At 39.4% G+C, this 18,290-nt stretch overlaps 1 protein-coding gene across 2 annotated transcripts; it reads left to right on the top strand.

The window, feature by feature from the left end:
* The first annotated feature begins 2,064 nt into the window (after positions 1-2,064).
* alas1 (aminolevulinate, delta-, synthase 1) lies at positions 2,065-14,333 on the top strand. Of its 2 annotated transcripts, XM_017692784.2 has the most exons (11): positions 2,065-2,228; positions 6,803-7,014; positions 7,152-7,325; positions 7,420-7,545; positions 7,694-7,916; positions 8,004-8,188; positions 10,789-10,968; positions 11,054-11,218; positions 12,304-12,572; positions 12,738-12,900; positions 14,037-14,197. In XM_017692784.2, exons 2-11 carry the CDS (start codon positions 6,819-6,821, stop codon positions 14,195-14,197), a joined length of 1,842 nt encoding a protein of 613 aa, XP_017548273.1. In that variant the 5' UTR covers positions 2,065-2,228; positions 6,803-6,818. The 2 variants fall into 2 exon arrangements, with proteins under 2 accessions (XP_017548273.1, XP_037388428.1); XM_037532531.1 differs by lacking the exon at positions 2,065-2,228 and having other exon boundaries at positions 6,819-7,014; positions 14,037-14,333.
* Positions 14,334-18,290: the final 3,957 nt, after the last annotated feature.

Here is an 18,290-nt window from a genome sequence, read left to right as displayed (position 1 = left end):
AAGGTTCTACACAGGACCAAATAGGGTTCTTCTGTTGTCTACAAACTTGACATCGTAATAATATAAGAACACTTTTTGATGCTATACGGAACCTTATGCTGCACGTTCCCATCAGCCTGAAGAATCAATTCACCATGCAAAGAACCATTTAATTATGTAAAGGGTTTCGAGAGCGGTTCTATATATCGTTTTGATCATGTTTTGAAATAAAAATGGATGGATGGATGGATGGATGAAGTAAAAATATTCTGTGGTTTAAAGATGCAGGGAACCTAAATCTGTGTTTCTTTCTAATCAGGTTAATCCTGTTTATGCAGGTAAACAGTAAACATGTACTAACTTTTCCCTTTAAATAATGTTCCACTGACCAATAAATGACTGACATGTTTCACCACGTTTCTCTCCTCTTTATGTAAACTGGGCGGTCCCACTCTTGGGAAGCGCTTACGCGAACATTCCCCAGACCAATCACAAGGACGCGTCTCTGGCTCCGCCCACACAGAACAGTTTCAGAGTTAGAGAAGCTTGGCGAGCTAAAGCTAACCCAGCATAACCAGAAGCCCACCTGCCTGTATCTGGCTGTCGCCTGTTCACTCGTTTATGAACACCAACATTTTCTCTCCTCCATTCCTTTATTCACGCGTTGGCTCCGTCCGTCTGCACGTCTGTTGGCTTTTTCGTCCAATTATCAACACATAAAAGCTGGATAATGATGTTAGTTTTGTGGAGCAGGCCAGGAGTGTCGGACCAAGAGCTGTCAATCAAGCTGCTCATTGGCCACGCCCACACCGTTTTCTGAAAGGGTTGATCATATTTATCTTATATTTGTCAGTCAAGCTGGATGTTTAATATAATACACGTTTAGTATCAAACACACAATTTAAAATATTTTATTCTGTGTTCTCTGCGACTTTAAAACATGAGACACTGACGTTAATTTTAAGTAAGCTATTATGCTAATAATAAGCGTCCAAACTAAATTAATATACTTAAATTACCTACACTTTTGTGAAATTATCCATCCATCCATCCATCCATTGTCTAAGCCGCTTCTCCGTCAGGGTCGCGGGGGGATGCTGGAGCCTATCCCAGCAGTCTTCGGGCGAAAGGCAGGATACACCCTGGACAGGTCGCCAGTCCATCGCAGGGCATGTGAAATTATTATTATCATTATTATTATTGTTGTTGTTGTTGTTGTTGTTGTTATTTCTTTATGTGGTAGTCACAACTTCACACACTACTAGTTATTTCAGAGCGTTTTCTTCATTAAAATGTAAAGTAAGTCTCCAAAATTCTATCGTGAGCCCAACAAGCCTAGAGGAAGATCATAGAGCTTCACTTTAGACACAGAAACGTTCACTGAAACAGACACCAGGAGGCACTAAAGAGCTACAGATCACAGGAGGAAACACAGAGGCCTGTTAAGACTTCCGTCTCTCTTTAACAGCTGTCAACACTGCAGGATCATCATATTTGGTTAAATATTGGTATAGACGATCAGTTTTCTGAAATCATACATCATCTTTGTGATCATGTCCTGTAGTAAAATTATTCTGTATTGTTTTGAAGTACAAATGTTTTTTTTTTCTTTCCAATTGCAATAATCCTGTTCTTGCTTGTTCTAAAGGCGTATTTGCCAAGTGTGAAAATGTCACAGCTGTGTTTCCTCTGTTGTCTGTTCACACATATGTATGGCAAGACATAAATAAAATAAGTGATAATTAGTGAAATAACCTAATTATTATTATTATTATTATTATGTTGTATGTTAGTCACACATTTTAATCGATATTTTAACAAGAGATCTTCACACACTACTTTTTATTTAATTGCGTTTCCTCGACTTTTTCCAATCGGAATATTTTGTTATTTTCCTTATACTTTATACCGTAAAGAAATAAAAATGATAATATGAAAATGACAAAGAGGAAACAATAAATAACAATAAAACCTATAACTATAATAATAAATCAGGAACGACTTGTTCGCCGTAACTCCGCCCCACGCAAACCCGTCAGACTTTCTCGCGAGATAGTGTTCCGTTTATAAGGGGAGGTGCAGCGCTTTGCCCTCTCGTTCGTCCTCAGTGCAGGATAACGATAAAACGTCCCAGCTCTGTTGCCTTTTATCACATAAAACAGCTAAGTTACACAAAACAGCTTGAAGACTCGGCCTGGCAGAACTTTATACGGTGTTCAGAGACTCATAGCGCCGGAGGAAGACTCTACGTAAGTAATATCTGTGTTATTGAACGGTTAGCCGGTTAGCTAGGAAGTCCTTTTAAATGTGTTACAGGTTAGCTTAGCGCAGCTCAGTTATATCGCAAAGCAAAGGTCATGTCGTGTTCATTCATCAGCCGTGTTGTTCGTAGTCGGATATTGTCACGGGAGTGTAGCCCTGTGTATCATCTCCGTTGTTTTTTATTTTGCTGAACTGTCCCGAGGCCAGCTTTAGCTCTCAGTTCAGCCTGAACCTGTAACAGTTACTGAAGAGCGCGCTGGAGTCTGCGTTGCTAACGTTAGTTGACTCTGAGGGTGAACTTGACTGAGCTAATGTGTAATAGTTGTGCGCATTTCAGCCTCTGATTCTGTGCTACACAGTTCGGTTTGTCTCAGAATAATACAAATTTGACTTAAACATAAATTGCGAAGTAGCGTCTTAAATGGAAGTTATTATACAGTGTGGCTGACCTATAAACAGTACAGAAACCAGAACTTCCTCATATAAAACTGTAGACAAAATACCAAAACCTGGTCTGCCTCATATATAACTGTATACAAAATGTGTCAGCCTGACCAACCACTTATAAAACTATATACAGTTTATTATTATTTATTATATTAGGACCCTGCACATAACACATTCATCTTAAAAGAGGGTCTTTGAGTTGGTTACTAAATATAAAAAACCTGACCAGCCTCATATAACTGTATGGAGGATACAAAAACCTGACCCGCCTTATAGAAAACATTATAAAGAATACAAAAATCTGAACAATGTCCTTACTGTGGTCTGGATTAAGTGGTTAAAAATGATGGTGAACCATATCCTGTCTTGCGTGTGAAGCATTTTAATGGATTTTTGGCCTTTGATGGGAACACACATCCTATCAGAAAACTTTTTTTTCTACAAAAAGAAAGTGATAGTAACTTATTCACACTTCTCTTTATTAAAAAACGTATTACACTATAGGGACTGTATTGATTTAAATCGATGGGAGAGATTAATAATATAAATAGTGCATGTAATACCGCTGTGACATTGTCATTACATTGTACTAATTTGCTTTGAACGTCCCAAAGCTAGTAAGGAATGGAGGCTTATATCCACATATCCCATGAATATTATGTTTGTATGAGAGGAAGAAGGAAAGAAGAAGTAAGAATAAAGCGTGTGGGGAAATGCCTGAAGTGAATGTGACTCTACTTCCAAGCTTTAACGGGCGTGTCTCATACCAGTTGAAAGGTAGCTGATTCCTGATGTTGCTGCGTTTTACTGAATTTACTCTGTTATAACTTTGTGTTTACAGTTTTAAAATTGAGCTTACTGTGTCTTGGTATATTTCATCATCCTTCAAAAATCCTAATTATGTAGAGGGAGGAGAAAACTGCTCGGGGCATATTCCTCCCTCCACAAAGTCATGGAAATTCTCATAAGCCCAACACAGTGTGCCGACTCATAAGACATGTAAAACAGCTGTAGCTGCTGGATGTTTCATGCCTGCTTTGGTTTCTGCCCCATCAACATGAGACATTTCCATTTATCTAACATTTTCTTGTATTTTACTTTCATTTTGTAGCTGTGTTTAAGACCGATATATGCAAATGAGCTCTCTTCTGATCGGCTTCCAACCTGAGCTGGAACATTCCTTATAACTTTGTTGTAAATGTGCGACTCTAAACTGAAGAAGAAATATAGATTCATGTTTAGCTTTTGTGAGCTCACAAACACTGTAAATTCACAACAAACTGTTTTAAAGGTTATTTTAAATGCATGCACAGTACGGACTAGTTTTGAAACTTCAGACGTCTTTAGAAAAAAGTGAGAAGTCTGTGATTTGGACCTTTTTAAAAGTAATAATGTGCTGTTAGAATGGTTCAAATTTTACCAACTTTACACAGTTAAGCTGTCATCATTTTTAATTAGCCTCTAAATCATTGCCGCTCTTTCTCAGTAAAACTACATTTTTGGTTTAAAATATATTAACAATATAGTGACTAAATTAACGATCAACGATATCGTCAAAATTGTAACTTTACAGGAGAAGAAAAAAAACGTACTCTACTTTTAATGTAAGTCAATGGAACCAGACTTTTTTCCAAGTATTTTTAGGTCATTTCTTTTGGTCCAATCATCATGGAATTCACACACAATATATATGACTATAGGTATTTTCAAATTATGTCAAAAACTGAAAAATGACAAAAGTGGAGATAAGAGGCTTTGTTCCAACAGCACCGATATACTATGTTCGTTCATTCATCATGAAATTTTCTCACAGATTAAAGGACAGCTGCTGAGCTCAAAGAACGCATAAAACTAAAAATCGCAAACTTCTTCTTTTTTCTTTTCTTTTTTTTTTTTGGACAGCTTCAACAAATTGGTGGCAGTTTTCAAAGACCATAATTGCTTTAGTTGTGTTTAAATTGTTGGTAAGCAGTGTAGAGTGCTGTATAGGTTTAGGGATCGATTTGAGGTTTCACAGGAGAAAACTGAAAGAAGAAGACCTTGTTTAGCTTTATTTGGCTTAAATAATGTAGCAGTTTGTTCATATTTTCACTATTATTGTCACTATCATGCTGCATGATCTCACATAGTCCATGAACATGGTCAGTAATACAGCAGGTTAGTCTTGTAAACATTGACTAAGTTAATTTCAGTAAACATCCTTTGAGTAGAACAGGGGGAAGAAGAGGGAAATTAACAAGCTTGGGTTATATAGGTGGGCGATTTCACAATAGACAATGTCATATTTCATTTTTTTTCTCTATAATGAAATCAATACTGATAACAACTGATGATATCTGATGTTTAGAAAAGTATTGTGTAATTTATCATTATGACAATATATATTGTTAACTTGCCCTGCCTTAATTAATTGTTTATCGAGCAGTGAGCTCATTTCTCTATTGCACCATGTATTGATTTCACACCAAATAACCATATCTGACATATTTGACTGCCTAGTGTAAATACATGTCATAAGGATGTAATCCTAATACAAGTTGCATTAAATGATGTGATCGTAGAGGAATGTAGGAATGTACAAATGTACTTTTATGTTTGATGTAAATGGCTTTATAAGTGTCATAAGAACCCAGTCATGCAAGGCCTGAAGAGAGCAGAAAGATCTATGATTGTGTGATTAGATGGTGGTTGCACTGCAGAAGTGAGAGTATGATGATGCACCAGCTTTGTTTAGGCAACTGTGGGGAAAACCAACATGGCTTCCTGTTATTAATTCTGTTTATTTCAGTATGTTGACATCGCCACTAGTGTTTGGAAGAGATTAGATGAATCATGTAAATGGCATCCTTTTATACGTAAGAACAATTTTGGCAGAATTTCTAATTGCAATTTTTTTGACCAGTATTGCAGTTATGGTTTAAATTGAAGTGGTTTTTATTTGAAGTATAAATTGAGATGGGCCTTTTTTGACTGAGAAGACCAGTGTATAATTTTTCTGGCTTGGTACTTGAACTCTTAACACAGCAGTTCACAAGCTTCATGTTATTAGGTAAAATTTCCCTACTTAAAACTTTCATATCAATATGTGTATATAAATCTTGGGTATAAACGTTGTTGATGATAAATTGTAAGACTATAATATAATTGCAGCTTTTGCGATTTGAAAATCGCACACTTTCAAATTATGGTTTTGATATAAAAACGATTAATGTTTCAGCCCTACTAAGAAAAAGTCCTGAAATTTAACAGAACAAATTCACATTTAAACAGATGAGTATTGTACTGTTTTTAATCACAGGAACCTCAAAAGCTACACTCTCTGGTGTCACATGAACATTTTAAACTTTTAGTCTCCAACTACCACCCATCACCCTGCAACTGCTAATACTTGATTACAGTTAATTTTCAAAGTGTTTTTTTTTGTTTCTTTTTTATGCTGTTCTTATTTGTTTTAATGTTGCCAAGCTATTGTTTTACATCTGTTTTCTTCATTTATTTTATTATATATTATTTATCCTTATTTTGTCTTATTTATTAAGTTACTATATTGTAGTCATTTGAGTGGTTTATTGAGATCTATTTATTTTTTGCTATTGTGATTGTTATTACTTTGTAGCATTTATGTTTTACTATTTACCTTCTCAATCCCTAAATTTTGGCTATATAGTACGTGAAGGCCTCCCTCAGTGTACTCCGTGTTTAAATAAAGGTTGATTGATTTGAATTATAAAGTGACATGAATTTACCACTCATCTGTCACCTATATAAAATGAATAACATGCCCAGTTTCTTTCTGTGAGTGATGTTACACATGCATGAATCACGACCCAATGAACATGTCGGGCACTTGATCCTTCAGGCCAGTTTCTACATGTGGATTCTGAGGAAGTTGATGTCAGATCTTTCCGTTGTGGTGAAACATGCCAAACCGTTTTACATTTCAGACATTAACATCAACGTTTGAAGCAAGTCTTGTCTCGTCTACAGCTGACTTTAGGAAAGAACCAGTTAGCCTGACGCTTTTCCCTTTTATATACAGTAAAACAGATTTGGGTACATGTTTACTGACTTTATGCCTTTTCTTTTGCTTTTTTTTTTTTCTTTTTCCCCTCAGGTTTGGACCATCAACTATGGATGCCATCATTCGCTGTCCATTCCTGTCCCGTGTCCCCCAGACTTTCCTGCAGCAGGCAAGAAAGTCCTTGGTGAGTTATGCGGTGAAATGCCCCGTCATGATGGACCTTGCCTCAAGGCCCCTGGTTCGTGCTGTCTGCTCATCCTCTGCCAGCTTCCAGAAGGCCCAGGATACAGTCAACACCCCTGAGGGTGAGTTATTTTACATTAGTGTTTAGTCAAAAGATTATCACAATAATAAGTAAATATTCATATTATATTAATCTTCTATGAACTTTGGTCATTTAATTGTTAGAAGTTTTATTTATTTATTTGTTTATATTTAAAAGAACCAAAAGAGGCTCCCAAAATGCCAGCTGGTCATCCCAAGCCTCCAGCAGGCCAGGCAGCAGCCTCCAAATGCCCCTTCCTGGCTGCAGAGATGGGACAGAACAGCAACGTGGTAAGGCAGGCCAGCCTGGAGTTACAGGAGGACGTTTCTGAGGTCCGCACTGTGCGCAAAGGTCTGTGAAGGATGTGGAAAGACAACTCCCTTTGTATTTGTATGTGTATCAGGAGGGTTTTTCTATCCTTAATGTTTTTGTCATTTTTGTGCAGATGTGCCTGCTTCAGAGCTCAATCCTCTGGTGAAGAACACTAAGACTGATGGAAACCTGATGAAGAAGCTGATAAAGCAGCGTCCCACTATGGTCTCTCATTTGCTGCAGGAGAATATGCCTAAATGTAAGTCTGCATGTTCTCGTCTTCCGTTTTTGAAACTGTAAGAACAAGAGGTCTATTTAAGGAATACATTGTGAAACCGTGAGGGATAACACTTCCTTTTTTTTTCTCAGTTAAAAAATTATTGCTGCTTTTTTTTTCTTTCTTTCAGCCATCTCCAACTTTCGCTATGATGAGTTTTTTGAGAAGAAAATTGATGAGAAGAGGAATGACCACACCTACCGCGTGTTCAAGACTGTGAACCGCCGTGCGACTGAATTCCCAATGGCAGATGATTATTCTGAGTCCCTAGTCTCCAAGAGAGATGTTTCTGTGTGGTGTAGCAACGACTATCTCGGCATGAGTCGCCATCCACGTGTGGTCCAATCGGTGATGTGAGTGTTCTTGCCATCCAAGAGAAACAGTGTCATTTAATAAATAAATGTTGTGCATGTAGATTAAATCACAATCTGTTTCTCTAGGGATACTTTACGAAGGCATGGCTCTGGGGCAGGAGGGACTCGAAACATATCAGGGACAAGCAAGTTCCACGTGGCCCTGGAGCATGAGCTTGCGGATCTTCATGGGAAGGATGCAGCGTTACTCTTCACCTCCTGCTTTGTGGCCAATGATTCCACACTTTTTACGCTGGCCAAGATGCTGCCAGGTATTGTGATGGTTTCATTTAGAGATCTTGCCAGTTGCACAAGCTGAACCGAAGTAAAACCGTAGTATGGTTGTAGTAAACTGATGCTCCATTTCAGTTTTTGTGTATTAACCTTAAAAAAAAATAAATGTACAGCCACAGTTTCACATAACTATTTGATTTGAATTTAATGTAAATTTGTAAGGTTAAATTTAATATACACATTAGTGGGCCGTTTCACTGGCATGCAAAAGCAGCCAATCATGGACCACTGGTTTTGTGCAACATGCATGGCCAGGTGTGTCAAAATTAGGGCTCTAAGAATAACTGTTTTATATCAAAATTGCAGTTTGAAGTGTAATTTGCAAATTGCAAGAGCTACAGTTTTAAATAATGCCTATGTTATCAGTAGTCTTTAAATGGGGACTTTTAACCTCATAACAGAGCTTGTACCCCTGGGCTATGACCTCACAACCACACCTGACTGGCAGTCTGCTGCACTACATTGTGTTCAAGCCTCAAATCAGAATTGTTAGTCATCTTAACCAAAATAACGGACCAGGAAGTTATTATATACAAAATATTCCCAATTTAAATTACATTTGTGAAGCTGGTCAGAAAAGTCAATTAGTTTTTTGCCCCATTTGCCCTAGTCAAAATATTGCTACATCAAAGCTCGGTGGCTTCAGATAAAGCTATTGAAACTTAAAAGACAACTTCAAAAACTTTTTTTCCGCACTCCAGTGATTATATCTTGCACCAAAAGGCTCATTGTTTCACAACGTGCAAAGCAGGAAACTTTCTGCTGCTGCTGAACAGGACACATTTTGCTTAAACAAGAGTTGGGGTTCTTTTGATTATTCATTTTCAACAGCTGCATAATTGGTCATACCATCCCACCACTGTTTCAGTTATCACAGGTGCTGTGAATAAAGCACAGTATAACTTTTAGATAAGTCAATTTACTATTTTAAAATTGGTTATATTTTTTTAAGTTAAATGCATAATAAAATTCTCAATACCATCAATATCTGGAAACAACTAATTCAATTGAGACTGTTCTTGCACTAAATATGTAATACTGAAAGAAGAGCGTTGGTCATGTCAGTAGTATTTCATGTAGTTCTGTAGAATTACAGATGGAAAATGTCATTCTGTGCAACATTTTGATCTCGGAATACTTTATGCACTAGTTAACAATGCACCATAAATGTCTGCTGTTCAACCAAAATTTCATACATCACTAATTTTAAACAAATTTCTCTGCACATGTACAACCCCAATTCCAATGAAGTTGGGATGTTGTGTAAAACATAAAAAAAAAAAACAGAATACGATGATTTGCAAATCCTTTTCAACCTATATTCAATTGAATACACTACAAAGACAAGATATTTAATGTTCAAACGGATAAACTTTATAGTTTTTTGCAAATATTCACTCATTTTGAATTTGATGCCTGCAACATGTTCCTAAGAAGATGGGACAGGGGCATGTTTACCACTGTGTTACATCACCTTTCCTTTTAACACTCAATAAGCATTTGGGAACTGAGGACACAATTGTTGAAGCTTTGTAGGTGGAATTCTTTCCCATTCTTGCTTGATGTACAACTTCAGTTGCTCAACAGTCCGGGGTCTCTGTTGTCGTATTTTGCGCTTCATAATGCACCACACATTTTCAATGGGAGACAGGTCTGGACTGCAGGCAGGCAAGTCTAGTTCCCGCACTCTTTTACTACGAAGCCACACTGTTGTAACGTGTGCAGAATGTGGCTTGGCATTGTCTTGCTGAAATAAGCAGGGACGTCCCTGAAAAAGACGTTGCTTGGATGGCAGCATATGTTGCTCCAAAACCTGTATGTACCTTTCAGCATTAATGGTGCCTTCACCGATGTGCAAGTTACCCATGCCATGGGCACTAATGGGCATTCAATGTTGGTTTTCTGCCTTGCCGCTTACTTGCAGAGATTTCTCTGAATCTTTTGATGATATTATGGACTGTAGATGATGAAATTCCTAAACTCCTTGCAATTGCACATTGAGAAACGTTGTTCTTAAACTGTTGGATTATTTGCTCACGCAGTTGTTCACAAAGTGATGAACCTCGCCCCATCCTTGCTTGTGAACGATTGAGCCTTTCAGGGATGCTCCCTTTATACCCAATCATGACACTCACCTGTTTCCAATTAACCTGTTCGCCTGTGGAATGTTCTAAACAGGTGTTTTTCGAGCATTCCTCAACTTTTCCAGTCCTTTGTTGCCCCATCCCAACTTCTTTGGAATATGTTGCAGGCATCCAATTCAAAATGAGGGAATATTTGTAAAAAAACGGTTTATTTTTTATTATAACAGTTTAAAAGTTTATCCGCTTGAACATTAAGTATCTTGTCTTTATAGTGTATTCAATTGAATATAGGTTGAAAAGGATTTGCAAATCGTGTTCTGTTTTTATTTGTTTTACACAACATCCCAACTTCATTGGAATTGGGGTTGTACTTTTGGACAGTCTTCACACTGTAACTTGTGTTCAGCTGTTTCAGCTCTCTACTGTACTGCAGTATCTGTAATGTTCCTTACTTGGGATGCATTAACAAAGTTCTCTACTGTTTTTTTCTTTAGGATGTGAGATTTACTCAGATGCTGGCAACCATGCGTCAATGATACAAGGTATCAGGAACAGTGGTGCCAAGAAGTTCATCTTCCGTCACAATGACGTCAACCACTTGCGTGAACTTCTGGAGAAATCTGATCCTTCAACTCCAAAGATTGTGGCCTTTGAGACGGTGCATTCAATGGACGGTAAGTAAGAACCTCCTAAGTAAACATCTGGATGGTTTTAGCAGTTCTTTCAAACTCTTGACTGTTCTAAACCGCGCTCTTGTAGGTGCTGTGTGCCCACTTGAGGAGATGTGTGACGTGGCCCATGAGTTTGGCGCCATCACTTTCGTGGATGAAGTTCACGCTGTGGGCTTGTATGGCGCTAGAGGAGGTGGCATCGGAGATCGCGACAGCGTCATGCATAAAATGGACATCATCTCTGGGACACTTGGTGAGTTGTCAGTTGCAGTTTAGTTGAGCTAATGGGAGGGAGCGCTTCAGAGAGCCCTGCTCAGCTCAGGTGGCGCTTCATTATTTGTGTGAAAGGATGGAGGCTGTGGACGTGACAGGAGGATTCTGCTATTGTCACTAAATGCTCTTGGGACACTTGAGGAACAGAAGCAGCTTACGTGTTGCCTGGAAACCTGCACTTGTTTTCCTCTCATTGAATTTCCCTCTGAAGGCCCTTGAAAGCTCTTGGCAATTATGTCAGACCCAGCCTCCCCAGCCAGTCAGGTTGAGATGACCACTGGCTTTCATGCTTGGTAAATAGGAGGCCCACCAATGAGATCTTGGCTCCGGTTGAGACGTTCTGTAAAAGGCTTTATTCAAAAAGGCCAGTGTTTTATTCATAGTAGTGCAGTTCATCCTGATGGCCCTTGAATTTGCTCACTAAAGCGACCTAAAAAAAGTACAAAGACCTGAAAATCTAGCTTCCTGGAAACCCAGGCTGCCAGAATCCAAATGACCTGCTCAGGTGTCTCATACAGTATGAAAAGATCTACACTGGCATGAACTCTTAGCAAGAAGAGCTCTATATAGTACCACAAAGGTTCTTCAAGACCCATTTAGGCATTCAGATGGTTGGTTAAGTTGGCAGTGTTCTATTATATATTGTTGTCTTTACTAAAGAACCTCCCCCCACTTTTTTTTTATAAAGGGGAATTCCACCCATTTTTAAATATTGAAGTGGGAAGGCATTCAGGGTGGTTTAATGTGAAATTTAGTGTTTCTAGGGAAATCAGCATTTCATATAAAAACTCCTGTAGGTTCACTGATGGTTTTGGATTGTAAATAAAATGTCTATTTGTGTTGTCATGGTGACCCCTAGTTCCTGTCACCACCACTGTGAAGAATCCTGAAACATTTCACACCAAACCACTCAATCACACAATTTGAGAGTGAATCATGCAAATAATTTGCCCTTTAAGAGAGCCAGGGACTTTGGAGACTTTTCTGTGATTTACATTGTGTTCATACATTATAAGACCCTTAACTCTTTATTTATTCAAACTCTTGTGGGTTTCATATTTACAGGAAAGGCTTTTGGTTGTGTTGGAGGCTACATCGCCAGCACCGGTGCCTTGGTGGACACTGTACGCTCATATGCTGCCGGCTTCATTTTCACTACTTCCCTCCCGCCCATGCTGCTTGCTGGCGCCCGTGAATCCATCCAGGTCCTGAAAAGCGAGGAAGGCCGCATGCTCCGCCGCAAGCACCAGCGCAACGTCAAGCTGCTGCGTCAGATGCTCATGGACTCCGGCCTGCCTGTGGTGCATTGCCCCAGTCACATCATTCCTGTCAGGGTGAGTGGGCTGTTTTGTTTTGTTGACCTTGACCTTGAGCTGTTTGTAATTAGTAATATTCACAACATAAGTAGTTTATGCAGCTTATTTGGTAGATTTTATTTTATTTTTCTTTTACATCTGCACAAGGCCGCGTGTTACGATCTTTGTTACTTTGTGTTGCAGGTGGCGAATGCAGAAAAGAACACAGAGATATGTGATATTATGATGAATCGTCACAACATCTACGTCCAGGCTATTAACTACCCCACTGTTGCCCGTGGCGAGGAACTCCTTCGAATCGCCCCTACACCACACCACACCCCGCAGATGATGAAATATTTCGTTGGTAAGTCACCCAAACACAACCTAAAGGGCTCTTATTATGGAAAACCAAATGTTCTTAACTTTTTATAAATAAGAATTTGTTGAGCACGATGGTTCAAATTAAAAGTGCACCAATTCACCTTGAAGTGTTTCAGCCCAAGACTGCTTCTAGAATTGGGCACAATACAGAGCGGCCAGTCACAATAGAGTTCATTTATATGAACTTTAAACACACAGTAACCAAGATGTACATGTTGGTTAATATAACAAAAACGGTCCATCAGTAAAAAATATTAAAAACAACAAAACGTAGGATGTGGGCCCTTGTAATTGTCTGGGGTCGACGAAGGCACCGGTTAAAGTTTATCTATTTCTTTTAATATACTGCGCAGAAATACGGTTCAAACTGTTCCTGAATCCTGAATCGGCTTTTCCATTCCATCTCACGATCATACATGACTCACGTTCTGAGTTATGAGGACACATAGTGGTGTGTAAAATGTTTACGACTGCTGAAGTTGCTGCAGCATTTTTGGGTCATAGCGATGAGGAGACTGTTTGCATATTATCCATACATTCCTCTACTTTTGTGATCTCAAGACTTCAAGCACCAAAACAATGCGTTGTTTTCACAAGCGATATTAAGAATTTCTAAAATCAGATTTCATCTATTCAGCTTTTGGCCTGAATTATCTCTTGACATTTTGCACCAGGTCAAAAGGGCCTCATTATAAAGAGAGCTGAGACTGATCTGAACACTGATATATAATATGTGGGAACCATGCTGAATGCAAGCGAGTTTAAAGGTGAATTAAGAATTTATGCAAACATCAAGAAAATGCCCCAGAGGGTTAATATACCATACCATTCCATTCAACTGTTACTTTGAGTTCAGTCTAGACTGTATTGGAGCTGATTGAAGCTCTTTATTTAGAAAAGGGGAAGCTCTTAAAATGCATTTGCCAATACAACGCAGGCTTGAATTTGAGAAATACTGGGCTAAACTTGAGGAAACTGGCTGTGATATTAAGCAGTCACTTGAATTATTATACGTTATCTGTTGCTGGTTTTGCACATAGTTGCAATTGAGAATGTTTACACTAAGCATTCTGTGATTCATCAAATAGAAAATAATTTGTCCTTTTTGTTTCTCTTCAGATAAGCTACTGCAGACTTGGAAGGAGGTGGGTCTGGAGCTGAGACCTCACTCGTCAGCTGAGTGCAACTTCTGCCAGCAGCCGCTGCACTTTGAGCTGATGAGCGAGCGCGAGAAGTCTTACTTCAGCGGCCTCAGCCATCCCATATCAGCCTGCGGCTAAACCAACCACTCCATACACTCCCACTCCAACAGCTGTCCAAGTGATGTTGGTCTTTTATAAGTGTAATAACTTATTGAGATTCATATTCTATATGTCAGATGTTGTATTAAAAAATAAACATCCTTGGAAGTTTTAATTCGGTTGTGTTGTAGTTCTTTGGGTGAACTTGAATTCAATTCTTTCCACTTAAAATATGCAAACTTGTTTCCAAGAAAGTTGGGTCAGTACGTGAAATTCTAATAAAAACAGAAAGCAGTGATTTAGTAAATCTTGTTTGATCTTTATTAAACGGAACCGGTACCTTTTGAACCTTATGAATTGGTTCATATATGTGCTCTGGAGAAACTGACCTGCAAACACCTTCCATAAAGTACAGAAAACGTGGAGAGACTCTGTGTTCTGCTTCTAAACTGTGGAAAAAACGTATCTTTGTAATTTGACCTGTCATAGCCTTTTTTGTGATATTTTAATTAAGTAAACGTATAAATCAAAGAATTATATTTACAAGGCCCACGATATGCCCACAGGATTTTCCACAATAGAGATATTGTAGAATTAATGGTAGAGGAGAAGACATAAACTTTAAAAATGGAAGTGTTTCCACGCTCCCATCTGTTAACACCAGTCCTTATTAAGCTCTCATTTTTAACAGTTTATTTTATTTATTTTTAGGTTATTTCACCAGGATACAAATGTTATTTTAGCTGCCCTTATTTATCCTGGCAGTTGTGCATTCCAGAAGAGAATGTTATGTAAGCAGGCCAAACAAGATGTGATTTTCAAAATTTTCTTTTTGGCTGCTGTAAGGCCAGTCAAATCAATTTTTTGTTTAGTAGAAAGCAATTCTGCAGCGTCATCAAGTAAAAGGAAAGTCCACAGATCTTTATGTACAGATTTTCGTCAGCTGTCTATAAAGCACTTTAAGCTGCCAACCGGCATGAAAAGTTCTCTAAAAATAAACATTATCAGCATTATTATTTTTATAATTATTAATTGTCTGGTGACTGAAGACCCCAATTGATCCAGTTTTTTTGCCAATAATTCTTCTGTAAGTCTTCACCTATTCAACCATACAAGGCCTCCTTTGATATATTTTGAGCGTAATGAGATCATTTTCAGCGGGAGACAGTTCTGGAAGGCAAGCAGGTCAATTCAGCACCTGCACACAGCTATGCTGTTATAACATGTGCAAAATGTTCCTTAGTGTGTTGAAATAAGCAGGACATCCCTGAAAAAGACGGCATCTAAAAGGCAGCATATGTTGCTCCAGAATGTGGTCAGTGTTAATCATGCTTATACAGATGTGCAGGTTACCCAGTAAGACCCCTGTACCATTACACACGCTGGATGGTCCTGCGCATCAGGCTATTTCAGATGAGCTTGAGGCAAGAGAAGTCAGCAGCATTCCTGAATGTTATGTGACTTCCACTGTGTAGAATGAAGTGGATAAGATAAAACATTAAATGTCCATGGACTGTTGTACACTGCTCAAAAAAAATAAAGGGAGCACTCAAATAAGTCATCCTAGAATGAATGAAATATTCTCATTGAATACTTTGTTCTGTACAAAGTTGAATGTGCTGACAACAAAATCACACAAAAATCATCAATGGAAATCAAATTTATTAAGCAATGGAGGCTTGGATTTGGAGTCACACACAAAATTAAAGTGGAAAAACACACGACAGGCTGATCCAACTTTGATGTGATGTCCTTAAAACAAGTCAAAATGAGGCTCAGTATTGTGTGTGGCCTCCATGTGCCTGTATGACCTCCCTACAACGCCTGGGCATGCTCCTGATGAGCGGATGGTCTCCTGAGGGATCTCCTCCCAGACCTGGACTAAAGCATCCACCAACTCCTGGACAGTCTGTGGTGCATCCACTGTTGTGTGCTCAATCGGATTCAGGTCTGGGGAATGGGCGTGCCAGTCCATAGCTTCAATGCCTTCATCTTGCATGAACTACTGACACACTCCAGCCACATGAGGTCTAGCATTGTCCTGCATTAGGAGGAGCCCAGGGCCAACCGCACCAGCATATAGTCTCACAAGGGGTCTGAGGATCTCATCTCGGTATCTAATGGCAGTCAGGCTACCTCTGGCGAGCACATGGAGGGCTGTGCGGCCCTCCAAAGAAATGCCACCCCCACCTGTGGCGCAAAAAGGGGGTATGCAGCGTATGCGGCGCATATGGGCGCTGCACTAGAGGGGCGCCAAAACGATGCCGGAAAATTATTTCTAGTCTGCATTTTCTATAAGAGCTGTTTGTTCAAGTATGATAATACACATCAAAAAACAGCACAGCACTAATAAGGCGCCCGTCCACTCCGTCCCCACCCTCCTGTCATTTGCTCCCAAACACAGGCGCTTGACAACGCGCCCCATAGGGAACGCGTCAAGGCGTGTTCCCCCCCCCACCGTCGTGGCGCAAGCACCTGCAGGGTGTTCAGGATGGAGGGGCAGAAAAAAAAAGCTCTCCGGGGCACAAAACAGAAAACGGAAGAGGGAGAGAGAAAAAGATGTTGTAGGGATGAAGAAAAGCTTCTCAAAGTGGTTGAAAGACAGCAGGTTGGTCAGTTTATACGCTTTATTCACCTACGTCACCTTTGTCTACCAAAACGAGACTGTAGGGTACGAAAGTAGCGTTGGACCACTGGGTTCTAGCAAAGCTGCCTCACTGCTGCGTTCCCAAATGCACTTATTCAAAAATAAAGGAATCTAATAGAGGTCAAACCTTCCATAGTTTCCCCAAAGATCCCGCACTCCACCGTGAATAGATTCACACAATCAGAAGAGATCGCCTTTTCAGTTTAAGATGTATGTTACTGTGCTAGCTAAGGCTAGCCATATTAATATTACCCAGCCAGCCAGATGAATGATAGCAGTGAGGCAGCAAGCTAACGCTAAAGCTAAACTTGGTTCTCCAGCTACGACCTGATTAACGCTGAACTGGTTATTTTCTCGGTTTAACTTCAAAACGAGTGACATTAGTCAAGCCATAGCTCTTTATAGTAGCCTGTTTAGCTAGCTAACCTAGCTAGTCAACATTCTAGCTAATATCCTAACCGTGGTACATGGCTGGATTACTGACCGGGCCAGTGGGGCCAGCGCCCAGGGGCCCTTGAGGTCAGGGGGGCCCGGGGGGGGCCCTGGCCAAAAACTTTTTGCGATGCCTATCAACATTTATGGTACAATATATTTTTATTTCCGAGGGCCCTCCATTTTAAGGATCCTCTGACTATTAGGGATTTGACCCCAGGGCCTCTTGGGGGCCCTAGCCATGCTTTTGGGGCCCCTAGCCATGCTTTTGGGGGCCCTAGCCATGCTTTTGGGCCCCTTAGGAAAATGGATGAGGCGTTGTGGCACTGCTCTGACTTCGACTTCTGGCTATTAGGGGTCCTAGGAAAGAGGGGGGCATATTTTTAGAGGGCCCTGGTTATGAGAGCCCCTACCAGGGGGCCCTAGAGAAGAGCAGGGCATACCATTAGATCTTGATCACCTTGATCACCTGCTATGGGGCCCTTGACTTCCATAGAAGTCATTTACCATGGTTCCTTGACTTTCTAGGGACCTACAAATTCAGGCCCTTACTTAATGTTTCTGAATTTGTATTGTTTCAAAATTATTATGTTCAATTTCTCTTAAGCGCAGAGACACGAATTAATTTAGCAATTTTGCAATTATTTAAATTTAAGACAAAATTGCTTGTCTGATGAATGCTATCTTTGACACTGATTAAATTGAGTGAATTTGGCCAAGGGTGTGATTTCACTTAAATCAGGTGAGCCAATCAGGTGTTGCGAGAACTTCCAAGTGAATATGCAAGATCTATATAAAACCCCCTGCCAGTATCAAAACTTCTCACATTCAGACAGTTCAGCTTGCAACAGCCTTTTAAAAGGCTCATTGCCCTTTATACTGCATTATATTATTTTATAATATATATATAAATATTGTTATATTATATTATACTATACTATATTGCATATAGTCTGTTACATTCTTTTCGAAGGCTTATATATTATATTATATTACATGATATAATATTACATTACTATATTTACTATATTAAACTTTGAAAGGTTCACAGCC

The sequence above is a fragment of the Pygocentrus nattereri genome, chromosome 21 (genome assembly GCF_015220715.1).
Source record: "Pygocentrus nattereri isolate fPygNat1 chromosome 21, fPygNat1.pri, whole genome shotgun sequence".
NCBI classification, from domain to species: domain Eukaryota; kingdom Metazoa; phylum Chordata; class Actinopteri; order Characiformes; family Serrasalmidae; genus Pygocentrus; species Pygocentrus nattereri.
This window is presented reverse-complemented; position numbering and strand designations above follow the sequence as displayed.